Here is an 18,300-nt window from a genome sequence, read left to right on the forward strand (position 1 = left end):
TACCTAAGTGTCTGTTTTATAACAGATGGACAATAAAAATAGATGAGAAAAATTATAGAATCCAGTTGTAAGTTGAAATAATAGGGATTAAATACAAATCTCAAGTAGTTTAGGTGGGTGGCTGTGTTGGTCTATAGTGGAACAGATGTCTGAAGAAGGAAGCTCTGACTCTTGAAAGCTTACACTCTGGAAAATCTTGTTGGCCTCTAAGGTGCCACTGGACTCATCCTGCTGCTCAACTAGTTTGTCCAATTGCCTTCAACAGGATTTGAATGCAATTAGTCTTAGCCTGAATGTGATCACACCAGAAGTTTATCAGAGAATATGATCACCAAAAATCAAAGCAGCATGAGTCACGTAAAACCTCTTTTCCCATATAGAGTGGCTAGTGGGACCTTCTTCCAGTTTGGAGATGTAAAAACATCCCTCCAAAACCTAGTATTTTAAACAATTTCAATGAAAAAATTAGGCAACTATGTAAGCTTGTTTCAGCTGGCCACAATCATGCTGTGAGAAAGACGTCACTGGCAGCTCCTCCAACATTTTCTCATTTTTCCATGCATGCAAAATTGTCCTTTGTTTATTGCTTTTGCCTGAATCCTGGAATATGGCAGCCGAAGCCTGCACTGAGTTAAAGGATTGAAATACTTGCAGATTCTCCTTTCTCCCACTTCAGGCTATAAATTATGTAAACCAAGATTCATTTCTTGCTATATGCCATTTTGAAAAAAATCAAGTACTAGTTCTATTTTTATCTAGTAAATGAGACTGCATCAGGCTGCCCAAGATGCTTCACACAATAGAATACCCAATACTGAGCCTGTTGCTGCATGCGTGCAGCCTAGCAAAACCCTGACCTCAGTTGCTCAGTAAGTGCTACCACTGAAGTATTGGGTCACTGTAGTCTCGATTCTTGCCCTCCCAACTTACCCTCAGCCCAACTGCCTTTGTCTTCAACAGCATTAATAATTGAGAGCTGGCCTGAGTATCAAAGTGACTTGGATATCCTTCCTGAACTGCAGCTTTGCCAATGGAACACACAGTGGCTTGACCTGCTGCTTTGTTCCGAATCAGCAAAGAGCTAGATCAGTAACAGGCAATGGCTCCGCTTTCTCCATATCACACCAGGATGAAAGGCCTTCGGGCACAGACTGTCACGTGAGCCCTGGTAGGCATTTTAAGCAAGTAACTCGACCTGCCAGGTGCTCAGTACTCTGTTGCTACTGTTCTTTATTCCTGCAGCCATGACTCCCATAGCCAAATCCTTTTATGACCTTAGTGCCACTGACCTCCATGGAGAAAAAGTGGACTTCAACAATTTCAGGGGGAGAGTGGTCTTGATAGAAAATGTGGCTTCCCTCTGAGGCACAACAGTGAGGGACTACACCCACATGAACCAGCTGCAGAGCAAATATCCTCGGCGGCTGGTTGTGCTGGGCTTTCCTTGCAACCAGTTTGGCTACCAGGTAAGTGTTTTAATGCACTCGCTTTTTTCAGCCATCTTCTTGGCAACAGATGATTCCATCTCTTTCCTTTCATACTGCAATTGCAGGATTGTTTTCTCCACCTGCTCCAAAAAAGTTGGGCTGCAATCCTATGCAGGAGCTAGGGATTGCAGAACACACAGAATTCGGTAGGACTTATTTCTGAGTAGGTGTCTATAGAAGGATCAGGTGGTACGTGTGCCCTATTAGCATTCAAAACTATTTGGGAGGCTCAAAACTTACTCTTATGAAACTTATGAAACCAGAATGTGATTTGAAATTTTTATTAAAAGAAGCAGAAAAACATCAGCAGCAAAGTACTCTAGGAACAACTAAAGGTGGTGTTCAGAAATCATGTAATTGCTATAATATAATACTTCCATAGCTGCATTATTACAAAACATGCTTACAATTCAAAAGAAATATGCTCTTCTATGGGAAGCATAGCTGACAATCTTTGTGCAAAGCTTACATCCTGTTTGGTTCATTTGGTTTGTCTTAATAAAAGGTATTACATGGAACTCTGAATGTTGCTGTGTGCTGATGCCTACCTTTTTGGGAGGAGAAATTTTTGGAAGTCCCACATTATCAGTTCTGTTAATCATCTGTTGATACTAAGATAGAAAACATAACTACTGAAGGATTCTGAGCACTTCAGTGTGTAGTTTTGTGACTAACAAGGAATGTTGCATCCTATTTACTGTGCTGACTCAGAGGCTTTGCTTAAAACAACAGGAAAACTTGGAGATATTTAGTAACTTTCCTCTAGGTAGTTTGATAGAATGGGTTCCCACCTCCACATTTGTGCAGGGATAACCTTTGCTTCTCTGGCATTATTATCAGGACTGTGCCAGTATACTGAACACACATTACACTCCTCCTTTTGATAAGTTAAATGAAGCAATTAAAGGACTGACTGCAACTCCTATATTATCAGCCTAGGAGCTAGCTTTACATATTGTGAAAGAAATATTTTTAAACACCGAAGTGATTTGAAGGAGTATTCTGATGTAACTAAAGCAGCTAATAATCCCAAACAGAGTGATTGTAGCCCTTTACCCCAGGACTTGGAAGAACTCAAAGTCACTGCCAGTCTCTTACGTGGGTAGAATCCTCCACCCAGCCTTCTCCAAATTAACACATGTTGTGCTAGTAAGTGTGAGCAAGGATGTAAGCACTACAAAGTCCGGCTTAAAGAAAAGGAAAGCAAGTGAGGGTGGGGTACATGTTGACTAGATCCAGTGAAAGTCTCTTTCCTGACCCCCATGTTCTGACAAAAGTTTTCTCCTCACCAAAAAATGTATTGGCCTGTGGTACAAGCGCATGATGCTAATCACTAAGTATGAAAATATGACACTGCCAAAGTGACACCCCATTCATTTATCAAAAATAGCTTCTTTGTACCACTGCTCATAGGAGCCTGTTTCAGAATTTTCCACATTTACAAGCTAGGAACCCTCTGGTCTGCCTGGAATGTAATGGGCATCATGGGAAGAGTTCCTGCAGCCTCGAGTCTATTCCCATACCCTTCTAAATGGGATAATTTATACATGTATAAATTGGCTCTCTGATTCAATAGAGACAGAAACTGTAGGCAGCTTCCTTAGTCCTAATCTAAAAACCCCTTTAGGACCAATACAAAATGCACCAAATGGGCAATTAAGCTTTCAAGTTCTTCATCAGCCAGTCGGATGCTGGAATAGTTGAAAAAGCTTGCTAATCTACATGTGACTTTGGGGGTTAGACTTAATACAAGCTATTACTCTACTGATGTTTTTGATTCTGAAATTCTAGTGCTTCTTTTATATAAACGGGTAACAGTCCAATGCTGCAGCTCTATTCTTAACCTTTGGTAGATACGTGAGGCGCCCTAACGTGCCCTGGAGACTCTCACCATCTCTTCACCAGAGGCCTGTATGGATTCCCTAACATAGATCTTGCTTAGAGAGCTGGCTTCTGTAACTGATCCCAGAGAAACCCAGTAGCAAATAGAAAAGGCTAAGGGAACATAATATAACTATCCACTAGAGCAAAGATAGCCAAATGGCAGCCTTACTAAATGTTTACCCAGTTCCATGAGTGAGGAAAACAAAGAGTCCATACTCTTAATGCTATCTCTTTATTAAGCTGTATGTAATGGCACAGCTATGTCTAAATGCACGTGCTCTGGAACAATAATGTACTTGCTGCCAGATAGCACCAACTATGATGGATCCTGACTTTGAGGGAAGAGGTCTTAGTGAAAATGTCTCCCAAACCGTTGTAGGAAAAATAGAAGAGTCCCCAAAACTGGTCAGCCCTCCATTAGGGCAAGGGTGGTCAATTAAGAGACTGGATTCTTGATTCAGAACCAGCATGAATACTTTTTGTGTCACTATGTAAAAGATTACTTGCATGTGCAGAGGGATGTGAATAAATTCTGGGCGTCATTACTACTGCTGTCAAAACTCCTCAGATAGTCATCAGGTATAATTGTCATCACTGCCCCTGGGAATAACTACGTTCTTACTCTCCATCGCAGGCAATCTTGGCTCTCCTTCTGTTTGAGTCTTGGTGGAAGGAAATTCACTAGCAAGCTGTTAAAAGGCATCTAGTCATAAAAACTCTTCTTGGCACTGTAAGACCATGCAAATGGGATCATTGGCTAAGCCTACTATGTCACAAGTTAAAAAAAGATTTTAATTAAATATGAAATAAAAACGCAAGTAGAGGAAACAAAGAACCCAGCTCTTCTTATCAAAGGTTCAGAACCTGCAGCTAAAGCACTTTTGCGAACATCATCCATTGGGTGAACCAGTGGAGTGCAAGGGACTTCAGGATTATTACCATAGTGCCAATAAGATGAACAGACTAAACATGATGTTTTGTACAGGGCTTTCCATTTCTCATCATGCTTTGTGCTTCTTTCTGATAGGAGAACTGCACTAATGAAGAGATCCTCAACAGCTTGAAATATGTGCGACCTGGGTCTGCATTTGAACCTAATTTCATACTTTGCCAGAAATGTGAGGTGAATGGCAAGAACACCCACTCAGTCTTTGCATACCTGAAGGACAAACTTCCTTACCCAGATGATAACCCCTCCTGCTTGATGATGGAACCCAAGTTTATCATATGGAGCCCAGTATATCGCAATGACATCTCCTGGAACTTTGAGAAGTTCCTTGTGGGACCTGAAGGAGAGCCTTTCAAGCGCTACAGCCCCAGATTCCTCGCCACCAACATAGAGCCTGACATTCAACGACTCCTGAAGCTTGCCAAATAAGTGATGCAGGGAAAATATGATAATTTTAATAGCTCTACCATAGCAAGGGAGATCAAAAAAATGACCAGAGATTAATTATGCCGTCATCATGATTGTCCCCTAATACCTTAATGTAAAATTGGCCTAAGGAACATCAATTTCCTGATTCCTTCCTCTTTCCTTTACAAATGAGTGTATGAGGTGATTCATCCTAGCTCTTGCCACAGCCACCCTCAGACTTTTACTAAGTGACGGTGCTCTCCTAAACTTCAAGGGAGGGGGCCTGAAAGGTGTAAAGGTCCTGATCTGGCACTTGTTTGCTAGGTACTTTTTGTTTCAAGAGTTAAATAAATAAGCTGATGAGCTGTGTTATGTGTGTGCATTGTTCTTACTAAACAAACAGCAAGTACAGCTCATCAGAATAATTTTGGCTTCTGTCTCCTGAGCTGACACTGGAAAATTTTAATTTTTTTCCTTCAAGTTCACACAAAAAGAACACCCCAGCTTTCCCACCCCAGCTTTATGTTTTTAGGGCCACAAACTCCCTCTTCTCCATTTCCAGTAATGTTGATATCATACAAGGCAATGTGCATCAGGCCAGGCAATATCAGAGGGGGCAATTTATTAGTTTAAAACGTATTTTGTAAGGTAATAGGCTCTGGAAAAAATAATAAAACCAACTAGGTTAAGACATTTCAAGTTATCTTACAACAGTTTTTGAACTAGTCCCCAAAAGCGAACTCAAATGAGGCAGCGTTATACTTTTTAAAAATGCATGAAACTGGACTTTTCTTCTGCTAGAAACAAATTCCATGGTTGAAGCAACATAAAGAAGACTTTTCTAAGTGTCTTTTTCATAAAAGGGAATATTTGTTCTCTAAGACAAGGCCCAAACTATCAATTAAGTCAATTAAGTCTCTTTTTGGCAGAAAGTCAGTTGTTTGCAAATATATCACCTTGGCCAAATATTTTATTTAGTTAAAAGTCTTTAAATGTAATTACCAAAACACATGTAAGAGAGAAATCTCTTTCTACCCATCATTACTAATTTCTAAATCTGTTTCTATAATAATTCTAGAGAAGTATAATCTCAGTAATTATCAAGCATTTTGTAGGTGATTGGCAGTAATGTGTTATGAATATGTACTTACTCTTCTGGCAGGCACTTCTTAACAGGATTTTTATGCAGATTGTAGAACCGGCCCACTCCAAAGCATGGACTGACTATGCAGCTGCTGCAGGTAAACCATCCTCTATTATCAGAGTTTGGAGGGAGACAAAACCGTTCTTTTGAAGATCAGATTACCTTGTCTTCAGTATCTTTACAGTAGGACTGTTTCAAGGTAGCAGTAAACTCTGGAAGGCTCCAGGATGCAGAATACCAAGTGTCATTCCAAAGCAACTATATATAATGTTCATCCTCCAAATATAAAAGATCCCAAGTACACTTTCTAAAGGTCACTTCTAAAGGAACTGGAGGGAGATTTAGCTGGATGGCAACATAAATTGAGTGGGCAAGAAAAGAACTTTCTCACAAGAATTCCCCATCGATCTTTTATTCATAACCACTCAGTAAGCTACATCCAGTAAGGCAAACATAGAATCTACTACTACTGTGGGTCCCCAAATTTAGGATGAAATACAAATATACCAACCATCTTTACACTGCATCAACTTTTAAAAAATATATGCCATTTGCACTATCAGTTCCAAAAAGATAGATCTCAGTAAGAGAAACCAAGGCAGTATTCTCTATCAAACAACCTTCATTTAGAGTAGGCGTATAAAAACACAATGTATCTCCACTCTCCCCCTCTAAAGTTGCCTCAACAACATTTTTTATCTTGCATCCCTCAATTTTTTTTCTGTCTTCTGTCTGGCAAGAGTTAATCAGGTTTTGTTGTGTTAATATTTTGTTTATATATTGTGTTGTGTTTATATATACCCACCTGCCAGATGTGATCTTCATCAGCAGGGCCAGTGCCAAAGTTTTTGGCGCCTGAGGCCAGAGGCAGCTTCAGGGCTGTTGCCGCCCCCAAAAACCAAAGATCCGTCAGACGTGAAAGGTGACTGATGAGGTACAAGCATTTTTAGGTAAAAGTCATCAGATACATTTGGACTTTTTAACAAATTCTAGAAAGGGTTACATCAGATTCAGGCTCACCAAAGAAGTTCAGTTGTGAAACTTCATCCTAACAGAACTATGTCCAATAGTTACATTTATTTATTATAGTCCATCTTTCTCACTGAGACTCAAGGCAGATTACACAGTGTAAGTCAATACAATCAACAACTGAGACATTAAAAAATACGATAGGGTATACATTACAGAAATTCGATAAGAAGCATAGTCTGTAGTTGTTAGTCTGTGTTAGTCTGTAGTTGCAAAATAGTAAAAGTGTCCAGTAGCACCTTTAAGACTAACCAACTTTATTGTAACATAAGCTTTTGAGAACCACATGTCTCATCATCATGTATCTGACAATAAAGTTGGTTAGTCTTAAAGGTGCTACTGGACACTTTTACTAAATCATAAGTAGTTTGACATATTAAACAATGTGGAAATTGCCCAAGTGGGAGCATATCTACATCAACACAGTACTACAGTCCCTGTCCCTTTACCAAAGCCATTCATTCTAAAATTATTTAACACACAAGTACCACCAACCTAATTGTAGAGGGCTAGAATTGCATCAGTGTAATTTCCTCTCCAGTGAAAGGTTTGAAAAAATCCTGGAATGCTGAGTCCCAGCATAGCAATAGTAGAATCCCAGTGGCTCTATCTTAGCATTTAGAACGAACTTAAAACCAACATAACTTTGCTCTTGATCAATCAGTTAATACAAGTGGAAGAAATTCTCCCTGATTCTGAGAAAGACACAAACAATTGAGATTCTAGGACTCAAATTGTTAGCTAACATATTAATTTTAAAAGTTTCTTACATGGTAAAGAAGATCTCAATGATGTATTGTCGAAGGCTTTCACGGCCGGAGAACGATGGTTGTTGGGGGTTTTCCGGGCTGTATTGCCGTGGTCTTGGCATTGTAGTTCCTGACGTTTCGCCAGCAGCTGTGGCTGGCATCTTCAGAGGTGTAGCACTCTGTCTTTTGGTGCTACACCTCTGAAGATGCCAGCCACAGCTGCTGGCGAAACGTCAGGAACTACAATGCCAAGACCACGGCAATACAGCCCGGAAAACCCCCAACAACCAAAGATCTCAATGATTCCAAACTTTTGGGGTCTACTTTTATCCTTCTGGTTAAACTCAGGTAAGTCCATTTCCTCGTGTTGTTACTATTTTCCTACTATTCACACTACAAGCTCTTTGAAACCTTTTTTATATTATCAAATTCTTATACACATTCAACTTTCTCCCCTCTCCTCACACACAAAATCAAAGGGAACGGTTGAGTCAATCCTTAATGTCACAACTAGACATGGGCACAAACCAAAAAAACCCCCAAACTGCAAGTTTCGAGGTTTGTTCATTTTCACGAACCACGAACCTTGACGAACTTGAGCAGGTTCATAAACCAGTTCACAGTTTGTAGTGGCCCAGGACAGCCCCCTTCATGTTCAGAAATCCCATACTCGCAGGAAGTTTTCAGCAGGCTCTCCTCCAGCCACCCTCTAAGTTTGGACAAAATTCCAATACAGATCTCTGAGTTATAGACCCCCAAAGCTGGTGCCCCCAGGAAAGTCCCATTCAGTACAATTGGAGCCATCAATTCCAATTGACTGATGGCTCCATTTCAAGTGAGGGACCCCCAGACATGGGCAATGTTGGTGGCTGCCCCCTCTGTGCAGGCTCAGGGAGGCGCTCAGCTGGCCACCTCCCTTCTAGGGGGCTGAGGGGTTGGCCGCCACCTGGCCCAAACGGAATAATGGAAAGCACGTTTGCCCTTAGGGAATAATGGAAAGCACACTTGTCTGTAGGGAATAATGGGGGCAGTGATTGCCTGTAGGGAATAATGGAAAGCACGTTGGCCTTTAGGAAATAATGGAAAGAATGTTTGCCAATAGGGAATAACGGAGACTTGTGCAGAGGGAATAATAGAGACCACACTTGCCCATAAGAAATAAGGGAGATCACACTTGCCCATAGGAAAGAATGGAAACCATGCTTGCCCATAGGAAAGAATGGAAACCATGTTTACCCATAGGAAATAATGGACAACAATTGCCCATAGAAAATAATGGAAAGAATATAGACTTTCCCAGTCAGTTTGCTTCCAAAACAGAAGATTGATGTTGCCTGGAAACCAAAGGTCTTTCTTTAGATAACAAAGATATTAATCAGTGCTCAGTTACCACTGATAGTAGCATGCTACGGAATCATTTAGATGCTATGGAAGCAGCATCTAAAATACAGGTTCAGGAGCAAACCGTGGACAACTAAGATTAGGGAGGACATTCTCTTCCAGTTCCCAGATGTTGGACAGCAACTTGAGCATTACTACTTCACAATCCATCAACTACCACGCCAAGAATGACATTGCTCCAGAAGAGAAAGTGGTTGAATGATGACTTGCCATAGTCTGAGTTAAAAGCCTGAAGCAGAGCTGTCAACTGGGCTGGGAGAAGGAGCATCTGCATCACCAAATAAATTTAACTTCCCATCTTATAGCAAGATCAGGTTGACTTTCAGTAAATTTGATCTCTAAATCTTTTTGTCTTTGAAAACTCTAGCAGCAGCTTTGTGTCTATTCACATTCACATCCATCAGAAGCTTTGAGCTGTTGTTGTAAATACGTTCTATAAATGGCATGCCATGGTACCTTACAATTTCCTAATTGTTAAAATGCATTTAATTATATGAGCATGTATAACTTTCACTGGTTTCAGGTTTCAGGTTTAATTGTATATGGCCAAAGGCCATCACAATACAAAGTTAAAAACAGTAAAAATAGAAATCTATCTTACAAGCATAAAATACAGTTATTAAGATAATAAAAATAGAATACAATTAAAATGGGACCTTAATAAATACCAGACAGTTATGGGAAAATTAGGTTTCTAAGGAAACAATCTTGGCCCTAATCTTTTTTGCAGCTAAGGCAAACAGGGATACTCTGCTAGTGACAAAAGAATCAGTATCAGGTAACAAAAAAATGAATTTGTCAATATCAGAGGTAAAGTTACGCCCCACTAATAAGTTGGCAAGAAATTTAGCTCTAACCTCTGCATACATGGGACAAAATAAGGTGTAATGTAGAAGATCCTCAGGAACTGAGGCACCGCATATGCAGAGACGGAGAGCCGTTGGGGTTTGATGGGGTTTAAAAAAAAATTTTATTGGTGAGTATACTTTTCAAATTCAATACATACATTCCCTCAATATCTAATTAACCCTATCCCCCACCCTTTTCCTCCCCCCTCTCTATCGACTTCCAACAGCTTTCCAACCCTTAACCCCTCTTATTACTTAATAAATCCCTTACTCTAAGCACATTCTAATTCTTTTTCCAGGTATTCTATCATATATATCAAATATCCTATCAATATAATATACTTCTATCAATTATGCTATCAAATATTCTATCAGTATAATATACATCTATCAGTTATACTATCAATATAGTATAGATCTTATACCCCTCAATATAGCAGACCAGTATAATATAGTATAATATATAACAGAAGTGTTACAAGTGTTAATTTAAACATATTCTATTTCTTTTAAACCTATATTCTATCAAATATACTATCGTCATTATAATATGTATTAAAACCCCTACTGTGTGCCCTGCCACCAATGTGGCACAGCATACAACACCGTACTACACATTCATTATATAATATACAATCTGATCCACTAACATTATAGTATATATAGTATACCCCATCACTATATTTATTTAACTATTTCCTTATTCATATACTCTAAAAAAGATATTACTTATCCTAACCTCCCTATCTTATTCTTTACAAAATCAGTTCTAAATTTCACCCCTTTTCTACTATATTATAATCCAAGCTTAGATTAAAATAGATATAAATTCTTAATGGTAAAGTCACTTCTCTCTTCTGTTTAAAATATCTTATTTTAAAAATTCTCAAACTGCCACAGTTCTCCTTTCACATCCCATTTTTTTTCCAAAAATTGTTTCAATTTCGCCCAGTCTGCCAAATACTGTCCCGGATCCAGGTCTTTGAATTTTCTTGTCATTTTATCCATCTCTGCCATGTACAACAATTTATAAATCCAGTCCTCTACAGTAGGTACTTCTTGCATTTTCCATTTCTGCGCATACAGTAATCTTGCTGCAGCTGTCATATAAAATAACAATGTTCTATTTTGCACTGGAACATTCTCCATTCCCAAGTTTAGTAGCAGCAGTTCTGGGTTCTTATTTATTTGGGTTTGTAACACCTCATTAATTACTTCTATTATATCTCCCCAGTACTTCTTCGCTACTTCACAAGTCCATCACATGTGGTATAATGATCCTTTGTGCTTTTTACATTTCCAGCACTTATCTGACATATTAGCGTTCCCCAGCGCAATTTTCTTCGGTGTTAGGTACCATCTGTATATCATCTTGTATACATTTTCTCTAATATTCGTACACGTTGTAATCTTAATTGTATTCTTCCACAAGTGCTCCCATGCCTCCATTGCTATTTCTTTATAAAAATTTATTGCCCACTTCACCATCTGTACTTTCACTACTTCATCTTCAGTATACCATTTTAGAAGTATCTTGTAGATCTTTGAAATTTGTTTCTTATCTTCTTGTAGCATTACTTCTTCCAATTCTGAGTTTTCCATTCTTATTCCTCCTCTTGAACAGTCCCATTTGTAAAGATCTCTAATCTGTCTGTATTGAAACCAGTTATAACAAGGAGACAATTCTTCTTCTGATTTTATTTTTGGCATTAAATGTTGTATTTGTATTATCTCCTTGTAGGTTAAGCATTGCTGTTCGTTCTCGACAGTTCTCGGGTCTATTACTTCATACGGGACCACCCAAGAGGGGATTTGATCTTCCAGATACATCTTATATTTCTTCCAAATTGTGAAGAGGCTTCCTCTAATATAATGATGCAGAAACAGAGAGTCCGCTTTTATTTATTGTACCATAAGTATGCATGCCATCCGAATATTTTCTTATAACCTTCCAATGCCAGAAGTTTGCGATTTTTCAACGTTATCCAATCCTTTATCCATGTCAAACAAATTGCTTCATAATACAGTCTTAAGTTGGGCAGTTGCAAGCCACCTCTTTCTTTCGCATCCTGTAACACTTTCATTTTAACACATGGTTTCTTGCCTGCCCACACAAAATTCGAAATTTTTCTTTGCCATTTTTCAAATTGTCTCGGATAATCGGGATCGTTTGTAACAGAAACATCACATGAGGTAGAACATTCATTTTTATTGTCGCGATTCTGCCCAGCCATGATAAATTCAGCTTGTTCCACTTTATCAAATCTCTCTCTGTTTGTATCCACAACTTCTCATAGTTGTTCTTAAATAAGTCTATATTTTTTGCAGTTAGTTCAATTCCCAAATATTTTACTTTGTTTGTTACCTCACAGTCCGTTAATTCCATCAGTTCTTGTTGTTTCTGTTTAGTCATATTTTTGCATAGTATCTTCGACTTCTTTTTATTTACAAAAAAACCAGCCAGATCTCCAAATTCCTTTATCTTCTTTATTACCTTTGGCATATTGTCAATTGGATCCTCTACAATCAACATTATATCATCCGCAAATGCTCTGACCTTGTAGGTAAACTCTCTTATCTTTATACCTCGGATTGTGTCGTCCTCTCGTATCTGGATCATCAATATCTCCAAAATCAATATGAACAGCAATGGAGACAATGGGCAGCCTTGCCTTGTGCCTTTGCTTATTTTCAGTTTTTTTGTCAGATCGTCATTCACTACAATCGCTGCACTTTGGTCTTTATAAATTCCTTTAACTGCTTGTATGAACTTTTCTCCCATTTGCAGCTTTTCCATGGTGGCGAACATAAAGTCCCAGTTCAGATTGTCAAATACTTTTTCTGCATCTACGAAAAAGAAACCAACCTCTTTATCACAATGCTTATCATAGTATTCAATAGCATTTATTACTGTTCTCAGATTGTCCTTAATTTGTCTATTAGGTAAAAATCCCGCTTGTTCATCTGCAATGAATTCCAACATCCATCTTTTAATTCTTTCCGCCAACACCTTTGCAAATATTTTATAATCATTGTTTAACAATGAAATTGGTCTATAATTTTTAACATTAGTCAAATCTTGTCCTTCTTTTGGAATCAATGATATGTTAGCCTCCTTCCAAGAATCAGGAATCCCTTGATCCTGCATAGCACCATTCATCACCTCTTTCAGGAGAGGTGCCAATTCTTGGCCCATTATTTTATAAAATTTTGCCGTTAGTCCATCCGGGCCTGGCGCCTTCCCCAATTTCGTTGATTGAATAGCTTCTTTTATTTCTTCTTCTGTCACTTCCTTATTCAATTTCTCTTTCCATTCTTCGGAGAGTGTTGGAAGTTTCATCTTATCTAAATATTCTGCTATTGAATCTTTGTTCACCTCTTTTTTTGGTATAATTTTGCATAAAATTTAAAAAAGGCTCTACTAATGGTGACTTGATCACTTAATAACTCATCATCTTCTTGTATCGTACTGATAATTTTCTTCTCCTTCCTCTTTTTTAGTTGCCATGCCAAATATTTCCCAGGTTTATTTGCACCTTCAAACGACCTCTGATTCATCCTCTTTAAATTCCACTCCAATTCTTTGTTGTTCATTGACGATAACTGTTCTTGCAATATTTTTATATCCTGATATATTTTCTTTTTGCCTGGTCTCTTTTTGAGCTGAATCTCTTTGGCTTTAATTTTTTCCATAATTTCTTGTCTTTTCTCCTCCTTTTTCCTCCTGTCTCTCACATTCAAGTCCATTAGTATCCCTCTGATCACGGCCTTATATGTGTCCCAAACCTTATTTGTCGATACTTCTTTATTCAAATTGTATTGCAAAAAGAACTTGGTCTCTCTTCGCAGCAACGCAATATTCTCTTCCATTTGTAACAAGTCTTCATTTATTCTCCATCCTCTTCTTTTACTATTCTTACCAAATTTCCACACAATTGGATTATGATCTGAGCCTACCTTTGGCATTATTTCCACTTCTTTAGTCCAGAGCGACAGTTCTTTGGAGGCCCAGATCATATCAATTCTTGATAGTGTAGAGTGTCTTGCAGAGTAATATGTATATTGTCTATTCTTGGGATACTGTCTCCTCCATACATCCTCTAAACTTTTCTGTTTCGTGATTGCAAAAAATGACTTTGGTAATAGTCCTCTTTTTTTTGTGTAGTCTTAGATTTCTTGTCTTCCTCCAAGTTTGTAACTCCATTAAAATCGCCTGCCAATATTATTTGGTCATAAGGCAGTTCATCTAACTGTTTTTGTAAGTCCGTAAAAAAATTTTCTTTTGCACCATTAGGCGCATAAATTCCAATCACCAATGTCTTTTTTGAATTCCAAATTATTTCCACCGCCAAATATCGAGCTTCAACATCACTAAACACCACTTTAGGCTGTAGTTCCTCCTTTATATACAGCACAACACCCCTCTTTTTCTTTTTGGAGGCAGCTACAAATTCTTTTCCAAGTTTTGCCATTTTCAAATATTTTACATCTTGCTTTCTAATATGTGTCTCTTGTAGGCATACAATTTTACATTTCTGTTTTACATGCCAGTGGAAAATAACCTTACGTTTACAAGGTGAGCTTAGTCCATTTACATTCCAAGATATGATTTTACTCTCCATGATCAAGGTTTTGTGGGTTTTGGTAAGTCCTTTTCATTTTTACTAATAAAATCCTCCATTTCCTGGCCTGATCTGATGCTCTTTCTTGCTCCACCAAACTCAAATGTCAGTCCCTCTGGTATTTCCCATCGGTATTTTACTTTCATTTCTTTTAACATCTGGACTAGCTCTCTGTATTTCTTTCTTTCCAACAACACCGATCTGGGCAGTTCCTTCATAATTCTTACCGCCTTTCCATCAACTTCTAGTGGATCCTGAAACTGTTTGGTCACAATTAGTTCTCTTGTATTTCTTGTCGTAAATTGCACAATCATATCCCTTGGTAACTTCCTCTGAGATGCAAATTTTGAGTTAATTCTGTACACCACATCTAGGAGAGCTGCAATTTCCTCTTCCTCCTCCCCCAGGTACTCTGCCAAAATTTCTGTAATCTGCTCTCGGGCGGTCTTTTCCTCTGTTTCCAGGATCGAATGAAATCTTAGTTGTTTTTCCATTTGTTTACTTTCCGCGATGGTCACTCTCGCTTTCAATCCTCTCATCTCTGTCTTCTGCAGATCCATCGTGTTTTCTACTACCTTAACTCTCTGCTGCGTATCTGATACGTCTTTTACCAGTTCTGCCATTTCCGATTTAAGTGTCTCTTTAAAGTCTCTAAAGTCTTTTGCCATCTCCTGTATCATACCTTTGATCTCTTTATTGCCTTCTGTAACTTCAGAAACTTTTTTATCCAGATTCTCCATCGCAGCTTGCCACTCCTTCTTTGACATCGTGGGGCTAGATTTACCATGCTCCCACGAGTCTGCCCTTTTCCTTAAATCCGTGGCACTGATTTATTGCTTCCAATTGCTTTAAAAAGTCCCAATTTGCTCAGTTTTTGTTAAAAGTTGTTTTGCTCAGTCCAAAATGTCGGGCGTTTTTTCTCTATGGTTTTAACTTGAAGCAAACGCCCTTACCTTCTTCCAAGATGTCCTACTTCCTGTTTCCTTAAAGCCAAAATTTTGCCCTTCTCTGAAATGGTGAACTTCCATTTCCTGTATTAACACAGACCGCCTCTTGCCAGTCTCTTTATGGTCCTGACGTACTTCCTGTTTCTTTAATGTTTGCAGCAGTTCTCGTGATATTCAAGCTTTCCCACAGTCCAGTATCTCTTCCCACCGCAGGTATGTAAACAATATCCAATTTTCCGCCTTAACTACAGTTTAAAATGTCACTTTTTAAATTTTCCCTTGCCGGAATCTTCCCCTTCACTTAGTCTGTCGCAGTTTTTAAATCCAGTTTTAAACTTTATTGCTTGCTTAAATCTGTCCCGGTTTGAGAGATAGCAATCTTTACCTTCTTAAACGTCTTTTCTTGGGTTGTAATCACTGCTTCTTTTAATCAAATGAATCCATTTCCCTTGCTGCTTATCAAAGCTCGGGCATGCAGGTCTTATGCCAATACAGTTGACTCCTGAGCCGCTGCAGAGATCTTAGCAAACCTGTCTTTGGGTGGGACCTCAAGGGTGGGAGAGAGCTCGTTGCTTAGAGCCCCCCACCACCCGAGATCAACGCGCCCTCAGGTACAGTGTGTACTTGCCTGTTCTCCGCCTGAGAACAGGGGGCTGCGGGCAATCTGTGCCCCTCCAACCTCCACAAACAGCGGCATGGACAGCTCAGCTCTTAGAGCTGCTTTAGACCTCTATGGATCCCGAACCAGAAGTCGGGGTTTGATGGTATCTTCTTGTAAGTAAAGCTGTCGCCATTGTTTGAAAGCGCAGGGAGGTAAATGATTTTCTGAGATTTTGGGATGTGATATTCACTAAATAAGGAGATCTAACATGATCTCTTTTGATCAGTTTAAACCAAGGGGAAGATCTGGACTGGGAAATTGTAAGACTGTCCAAAAAAGCATCACATCTGTAGACCCAATTTCATAAGTTGGAACCATTATTTAAGACCCCCAACAAATCATCTGGAATGGTATAATGAACAAGAATGTTATTGTAGCAAGCTGCCCAGGGTGAGTCACTGTGTGTCATCAGCTGAAAGCATTGCTTGCTGAAAGTGTTGGTAATAACAGTATTACCCTTGCTCCAGAATTTAAGTATGGCCAAATGAACCCTAGCTCTAACTGAAGGCAGACCAAGTTCTGCCCTCATTAGGGCTGCAGGGGTCCCCCTGGGTAGGGCAAGCAATTGTCTAATGAAAAGATTTTGAATCGATTCCAGATGGGTTATGATATGTTCTTTCCAACCCCAGACTTCTATACCATAAAGGAGGTGGGGCATTGCCTTACATAAATACAGTTTTATTGCAGGGTCTACAAGAGATCCACCCTTGGTATAATAAAATCTCAGAATTGCCCCTATTATTTTTAAAGTGGAGGATTTAACAATATCCAGATGTATATTCCAACTTAGGGTCTCGCTAAAGGTCACTCCCAAATACTTATAGGAGCTGCACTGTTCAATGGGAATTCCATGAATACTCCAGGTGGTCCTTCTGGGCCGCCTTCTAAACACCATGACCTTGGTCTTGACATAATTTATTTTGAGGGCCTCATCTTTGCAGTATTCACCTAGTTGGTGCAGTAACCTTTTTAATCCAGTTTGGGTAAGGGAGAGCAGGACCATGTCATCAGCATATAAAAGAATCGAAATTTTCTGATGACCAAATGAGGGGGCAACAAACTCGGGACCTGATAACCTGTGCACTATACCATTTATGTACAGGGTAAAAAGCATAGGAGCAAGTACACATCCCTGCTTAACGCCTCTAAGAATTGGAATTTCATCTGTTAAAGAGCCTGAAGTACCCACTCTGATTTTGGCAAAGATGTGTCTGAGTGTAATTCCTGAAGGAGAAACAGCAAGCGTTTATCTATATTTGTGCTAGCTAGCTTCTTCCAGAGACGATTTCTATCTATAGAATCAAATGCAGCAGCAAGATCTACAAATGCTACAAAAAGGGCTTTACTGGGGCCATGTATGCCTGATAGGGCTAATTGATAAAGATTTTGACAGTGCTCAACTGTACTTTAGCCCTTTCTAAAGCCAGCCTGATTGGGGTGAATTACATGATCAGAAATTTCCCAGTCCTCCAATTTATGCAGAAGGTATTTGCTATAAAGTTTTGCTGTAATATTCAACAAGCTTATGGGACGGTAGTTTTTTGGATCTGCTTTATCACCTTTCTTATGAATAGGAGCTACCATACTCAGTTTCCATCCTGATGGGAAAACGCCAGTTTCATTAATCTGCATAAAGACTCTGGCAAGTATTGGCGACCACCAGTCAGGAAAGGACTTTAGTAGTTCCGGAGGAATAAAATCCTCTCCTGGAGCTTTTCCTGAGGCTAGAGAGTTGATAAGATCTCTAATCTCAGGTTCAGTAACTGGGAGCCAATTAGGAGATACAGAGAATTTGGAGTGGGAAATTTGCCTCTGTATGCCATCAATCAAGGATGGGGATGAAGGCACTCCAAAAATTTTGCTGAAATGTGTATGCCAGTCTTTTCCTGAGATTTGAGCTTCAAGCTGAAAAGGAGGCTTGCCAAGCCCAAAGGAAACAAGTTCCCAAAAACGCGACTCTTTTTTCTCTGTGACTGCCAGACCTAATTCATGCCATAGGTGTTTTGCATGATCAAGTTTTTTTTCTTTTAAGAAGATTTTTATATTCAGATCTAAGGAGTAAGAGTTGGGTTACAGATGCTTCATCTTTGCGGTAACAAATCAAACGTGTGTAGTTACTTAGCTCTTTCTTGGCCATTTTACACTCCTGGTCAAACCATCCACTGCCATGA

At 39.1% G+C, this 18,300-nt stretch overlaps 1 protein-coding gene across 1 annotated transcript; it reads left to right on the forward strand.

Annotated features, from left to right (window-relative positions):
- The first annotated feature begins 1,238 nt into the window (after nt 1-1,238).
- Nucleotides 1,239-4,749, forward strand: GPX2 (glutathione peroxidase 2). Its single transcript, XM_054970861.1, has 2 exons — nt 1,239-1,466; nt 4,399-4,749. The coding sequence occupies exons 1-2, from the start codon at nt 1,245-1,247 to the stop codon at nt 4,747-4,749; spliced, it is 573 nt and encodes a 190-aa protein (XP_054826836.1). The 5' UTR covers nt 1,239-1,244.
- The last annotated feature ends 13,551 nt before the right edge of the window (nt 4,750-18,300 follow it).

This window comes from Eublepharis macularius, chromosome 2 (genome assembly GCF_028583425.1).
Source record: "Eublepharis macularius isolate TG4126 chromosome 2, MPM_Emac_v1.0, whole genome shotgun sequence".
Lineage (NCBI taxonomy): Eukaryota > Metazoa > Chordata > Lepidosauria > Squamata > Eublepharidae > Eublepharis > Eublepharis macularius.